This window comes from Cantharellus anzutake (genome assembly GCF_015039405.1).
Source record: "Cantharellus anzutake strain C23 chromosome Unknown EI90scaffold_7, whole genome shotgun sequence".
Classification (NCBI taxonomy): Eukaryota; Fungi; Basidiomycota; class Agaricomycetes; order Cantharellales; family Hydnaceae; genus Cantharellus; species Cantharellus anzutake.
The window spans coordinates 1,127,164-1,133,305 of record NW_024066957.1 but is presented as its reverse complement, the minus strand read 5'-3'; the positions used below and the strand labels follow the sequence as shown (position 1 = coordinate 1,133,305).

The window sequence follows — 6,142 nt, the reverse complement described above, 5'->3', positions numbered from 1 at the left end:
GAGAGCTGACATCCAGAAGCGCGACCCGCTTCATCGATTTTACCCATCCTTATGGGTAAAACTACATTTTCGCTCCCTAACAACTGTTTAGGGAGGAGCGGCCTTTATCGGCCTGGGGTTTATTGACCCCAACACCCCCCTAACAATTGTTTAGGGAGGAGCGGCCATCAATGGCCTAGGGTTTCACGACCCTTATGTTTTTATTTTATTTTATCATTCCTTTTATTGATTAATTCCCTGGAACCGGGAATTTGAAGGCCTAATCACCTTCACAAGTTGAGGTCTAACCACCTCTACCTTATGTTTTAATTTTATCTTAAATTTTTAATCTTGATTTATTCCTGTTGAATTGGGAACTCTTGTGCTGTCACACCAACAGCTCTGTAGAGGCTTAATGGCCTCTACATTACTTTGAATTCTTGAACCATCAAATCAATGGTTCTGTGAAGGCCTAACTGTTAGAATGGGCGGATTCAGACGACTCCGGAATGGAATCGGAGACTTAGCGTGGAAGGACCTCGGCCTCAGCGACTCAGGCGGAGCACTGTGCCATTGCTGGTTGTCCTAGGGGTCCCTAATTTCGGATCTAGCAGAGGGAAAGTCTCTTGGGGAGAATTCATGTCGATTTCGGACTGAGGTTACAAGTTACTATGTACATTGTATATAAGGAGGGGTCCGGAATCAAAAGGAGCGAGGGTACTCCGAAAGGAGACAAAGGGAGCTGGAAAGAGGAACAACACTGAGGGTCAAGGGTTTGACTCAATGGTGTTTCCCAAAGGAGGAGTGAAGGGCCAAGGCCCAAGGAGGAAGGAAGGAGGTTGGGAGTGGGGAATGGCTAGCTGACTGAATAGAAAGGAAGCAGTAGCCCAAATAGGAATGAGGGAGAATAGCGGAATTGAGTAGGACAATGCAATAGTTGCAAGGTCCGAGGTAAGTCCGGAAAGTCCGAACTCGGAAGTTAAACTCCGGAATATTGGCAAACATAATTAAATGGAATGAGCTAACCAATACAATGGGTATAAGCGGAGGTGGGGTCAAAGTCCGAGGTCGGAGCTAAGACTGGAGGTTCCGGAGACGGAGACGCGAATGGGATTCCGGAGCAGAGGTCTGGAGTCAGGAGCTTTAGGTTTTGCATACTCGTCTGGAAGGTGTCGAGGTTGGGGTCGGACCCGGAATGTTCCGGAGTCGGACCAAAGGTGGTGTCCGAGCCGGAGGTGGGATAACCTCTTGGGAGTCGGCAAGGAGGAGGTGATGGAAGGGAAGTAGGACTCCAGAAGTCAGGTTCGGAGTTCCGGGAGCCTGGAGCAGAGGTCGGGATTGTATGGATATGACACTAACAGCCTTAACATTACTTTGAATTCTTGAACCATCAAATCAATGGTTCCGTGAAGGCCTAACAGCCTTTGTGTCAGAGACCAGATTCGAGATGAGGGAGTGTCTCCATAGCGGAGGGCTTCGGCCTCAGTGACTTCTGCCAAGAGCGCTGTGCCTAGTGACACGTCCATGCCCTAACTTACTGACTGGCAATCAGAACCTAAGGGGGGTAACTCTAGTTGATTTTATTACCCTATGTACAAGTGGGATATATATATATGGTTACAGCGAAGATGCATCCGCAATTGGCGGAGCCAAACGGAGCGGAGCTAACGGGGTTAAACATTAGCCAACTGAATATTACCGACGAGTCGGGTCGCGGGGTTAGCGGAAAGGCAGGCGATAACCCAGAAACGGAAAGGAGGGATAGGCCCAAAGGTGGGCTCTGCAGGGCAGGCGATTGTATTGCCCAGCGGAGGTGGGAGTGCGCTAGCGGACGTCGGAGCTGTCCGGAAGTCTTCGGGGCTCCGTACTTAGGGAGGTGTAGGTAATAAATTGAAATGAGGGGGTGGTAACCATCGAGGGGTACCGAGAGGATTGCAGAATACGGGAGCTCCGAGGTTAGTGAAGAAGGAGCGGAGTTAGACCGGAGGGAACGGAGGGACCGGAAGTCAATGGCCGGGGATGGATATGACACTTTGCATTAATTCTTGAACTGTCTCAACAACAGTTTAATAAAGGTCTAACCACCTTTATCTCTAATTTTATTTCAGACTGTCAACAAACAGTTCTGTAAGGCCTAACTGCCTTTACCTCTTTCTCCATTCATCTTTCCTATTTTATTATATTTCTTTGGGAGGCCAAACACTCCAGCCTGCTTTATGCGATAGTAAATATCGCAAGGGAGGAGAGTGTAAGGAGTGATGTCCCTTGAGGCCGACCATCTTCATTCCCTTGATATAAATAATGTACAACAATGTAATTACATATTTATATAACAGAGTGTGAGATGAATGGAGTTTAACTCCTTTCCTCCACACCCGTCAAAATATAGCTCTATACAGCTTATCTCTTTGACAGACTTGAGGAACTACATAGGTCGGCACCTACACCGACCTTACACTTTGACAGGGGTAACCACAGTTTTTGTAGGATATAAAAGTGCCCATGTTAGGAATAACATTGGATATTAGCATAATATACACATTTAAATTGCAGAATACTGGTCTTGCCTGGTCTGCACTCCAATCAACAATGGCCCAACATTGTTGGATGGCACCATATTTAAACCTACCAAAGGCAGCACAAACAGTGTTGGGGGTCAATAATTTTAATTGATGCTCAGTTGGAATACTTCTTAGTTGCACTATCACAGAGGCATCTAATGGATAGTGTCATATCTGTGCATACCCGATCCTGACCCAACTTCCGGACCTCCTCCTTCCCCACCTCCGGAGTCTTATCCTACTGCTGTCCGTTCCGATACTCACCTTCGGTCCTGGCAACACACCTCCTTCTACCTCCCATGCCACCTCTACTCCTCCTTCCCTCTCCTCCCCTATCTCCGTCTGTTCCGATACTCACCTCGGACCGAACACCACCCCTCTCACCACCCTCCTACTACTCCTCCTCCTACTCCTCTGCTCCTCCCTCACAACACCTCCACCCTTCTGTCACCCTCCTACGCTTCCCCCGTCTGCTCCGATACTCACCTTTGGACCTGACAACTCTCCTTTCCACCACTCCTTCTTACTTCCCTTTCTCCTCTCTCCTCCCTCTGGTACTCTTCCACCGACCTCCCACCAAGTTACGACCTTCCACTGCTGTCCCGTACTTTGTACTTGGGCAACCGCTTGTACCTTTGCTCCGAGCCTCCGTCATAGTCCCTACCTCGGACTTTGACTCCACCTCGGTCTTAGTCCATTGCATTGGTGACCTCATACTACGTAAACACCATTGCCAATATTCCTCGGACTTTCAACCCTGCCTCCGTAACCTCCATAAGCTCCGCAACCTCCAAGCTTCATGGATCGCCTTCGGCACTTTCGCCGTTTGTAATGTATCTCTCACGTTTTCCCCTCATCCCTATTTGGACTGCTGCTTCTTCCCATTCTAGCCAGTTAGTCATCATCCCCACTTCTCCTCATCCTCCTGCCCCTCTGGGCCTCACCCTCCCTACCTCCTTTCGGACATATCACAGGTCCTGCCTTATGACCTTCAGTACCGCTCCGCTTCTGTCTACCCTTTGTTCCCATTCAGACGTCTTCGTTCCGATTCGGATCCCCTTTGTTTCCTTGTGCTTTTGCCCCCTCCATTATATATATCGGCGCTTGTACATACTCATTTTGGGCTCAGTCCGAAATCGACCTGAAATGCCCCCTAGAGACTTCCTGCTCGCCTACTGTGAAATTAAGGACCAAATGGACAAACAGCAATGGCACAGCGCTCCACTTGAGTCACTGAGGCCAAGGTCCCTCCACGCTAAGTCTCCGATTCCACTCCAGAGTCGTCTGAATCCGCGACACATCTCTAACAGATAGGTGTTCCAACTTATGGGCATTGCGACTACATCTTAAGGTACTTCTTTGGCATTTCACTTTGCCACCATCATTATGAGATAGCATGTTGAAGAAGTAGTCCAGGCATGATCCAGAACCAAAATTAGAAGGTGGGCATGGGAAATTGAACTTCAACTTCTTGCATTGTGATCCCCTGCTTTCAGAATCCTGGCATCTTCGACCAGTCTCATTTACATCTCAAGATGCACAACTATAGTTGAAGGCAATGATATTGTAACTGGTTTTTTGGGTGGTGAAGGTGTGTTTTCTATTTTCCCACTGTTTACTAATTTACTGCAACCTTAGACATGTCAACAACCTCCTTGATTGATGTGTTCTCTTTGTCCAATCAAGCCCCATCCATCATGGACATGTGGTTCCACATGTAGAGAACCAGAGCAAAGGGTCTGGGCCAAGCCAACATGTATGGAATCCACATGAACCATGCTCTCACTGCTGATCACCACTAGAACTACAGGATGCAAGACAGGATGTGTCTCAGGAAGTGTGAGTGGAATGATTCCAAGGTGAAGTGTATCTTCTTTCTGTGTTATCGCCCACCATGCCCCTGACCATGCCAACAGGTGTGTAGAAATCTGTATGAGAGTACTGTACGCACACGACCAACAACCAGTCACATGTCACACAGGCCTTCCAGTTGGGCACTTTTCAGAAGTTTGCCACACATCACAGTGGCTTTGCAGTTGCAATGTCTGGCATCATGGTCTTTGGGTGGCTCCCAGTGGTGGTGCAATTTTTCAATTCAATTTTTCCTGAATTGGTAATTAAAAAAATCGAAACTGGTACATACTTGGCAAACCCTTTTTCTAGATTTCTCATCTTCTCCAATGGATTCTGCATCACCTTCACCTGCTGTCACATCCAGCTGAAGACCACCATTCACCTCCACAAGTCCATCAGGGAGCGCTTCTCCATTAAGATGTGTCAGGGCTTGGCCTCGGACTTGGAGGCTCCCTGACCTCAACCCCCATCTGACCTGTCCTCACACAATGCAGGGCATGAGATGTATAGTAAAAGAAAGTGAAATATGTACACTTGCCTATGCGGGGCATGAGATGAGAAGAAGGGTAAAGGTCTCATCTCCCCACATGGTCGCTATATAAAGGAATGGGTCACATGCCCACAACTATACAGCTCCTAGAGTTGTGTAGTGTGACCCAGAGGGACCATCCAGGTGGCAGTGCCCAGTAAGCATGGGAACATTCTGGGCAAGCTGCTCACTCAGAAAGTTCCCACACTATCCCATGTGCATGTGCACACGACAACAACAAGGCAACAATCAAAGAACAGAAGGGAGTAAAGTAGGTGGGGAGTCCGGGGCACCCTAAGGCATGGTGCTGAACCCTGACAAGATGCTTACAAACATCATCCAATTCTACCTCTACAGCATCTTCAACAGTCTCAGAGTATTGGTCTTCATGGACTAATGCAGTGGAATTAGGATGAATTCCACTGGCATCAATGGGATGCTTGCATGGCACAGTTATGGCTTGAGCAAGAGTGGTATCTTGGTGTGGAAGATCATCAAGAACAGTCTGGCCAGGCACTTCCATTGTCACACTGTTCCTGGCTCCCGGTTGGCTGTCACACTAAATCCAGGCCTGCCAGTTGGATGTCCAACATAAAATTTTGTCACAGTCCAAAACCATCCAGTTGTTGGTCATGTGCGTACAGTACATCAAAGCACTATTGGCTTCCAGAGGGCAAAAAACATGTGCTAGAAGGATCTCACCCATGATCGTCAGAACATGGCAAAAGGGAACGTGCATGTCTGGACCTTTCCCTGGAAGGGAGGCCGGAGGTAGAGGATGAGCAGAGGGACTGTGGCCTCAGCGACTCAGAGGGGAGTGCTGTGCCAACATTCGATTACACTATTGTTGGGTCCTTAACTTCAGAATGGGGGGGCATGAACTCTGGGGGGATCTAGTTGTCGATTTTGCACTGAAGTGCCATCAACTACAGTAGAGGGGGCATACTGAGGAGGTCCAGGAGTGGCACTGGAGAGTCCTCTCCAGCCACTAGTTCCTCAAAGTCACTGAGGGGACTTGCCCTGGGCTTCACAGGGAATGAGTTGGTGCACATTAGGAAGTGGCTAATTACAACTTGCCTTCACAGGGAATGAGTTGAGAAGAAGGGTAACCTTCTCAACCCCCTGTGAGGCCGCTACAAAAGGGGCCTGAGAACTGTGCAGTTGTCAGGTCTTTCCCACGGTTGTGGCTGTGCTGGTTTCTGGGTGAGTTGCTTGCCCA

The 6,142-nt window shown here is 48.6% G+C and overlaps 1 protein-coding gene across 1 annotated transcript; it reads right to left on the bottom strand.

Annotated features, from left to right (window-relative positions):
- Window positions 1-5,172: 5,172 nt before the first annotated feature.
- EI90DRAFT_3118110 (uncharacterized protein) lies at window positions 5,173-5,446 on the bottom strand (the record flags this gene model as incomplete). The annotated part of the gene is made up of 2 exons (XM_039063063.1): window positions 5,173-5,217; window positions 5,273-5,446. The coding sequence occupies 2 exons, from the start codon at window positions 5,444-5,446 to the stop codon at window positions 5,173-5,175; spliced, it is 219 nt and encodes a 72-aa protein (XP_038920925.1).
- Window positions 5,447-6,142: the final 696 nt, after the last annotated feature.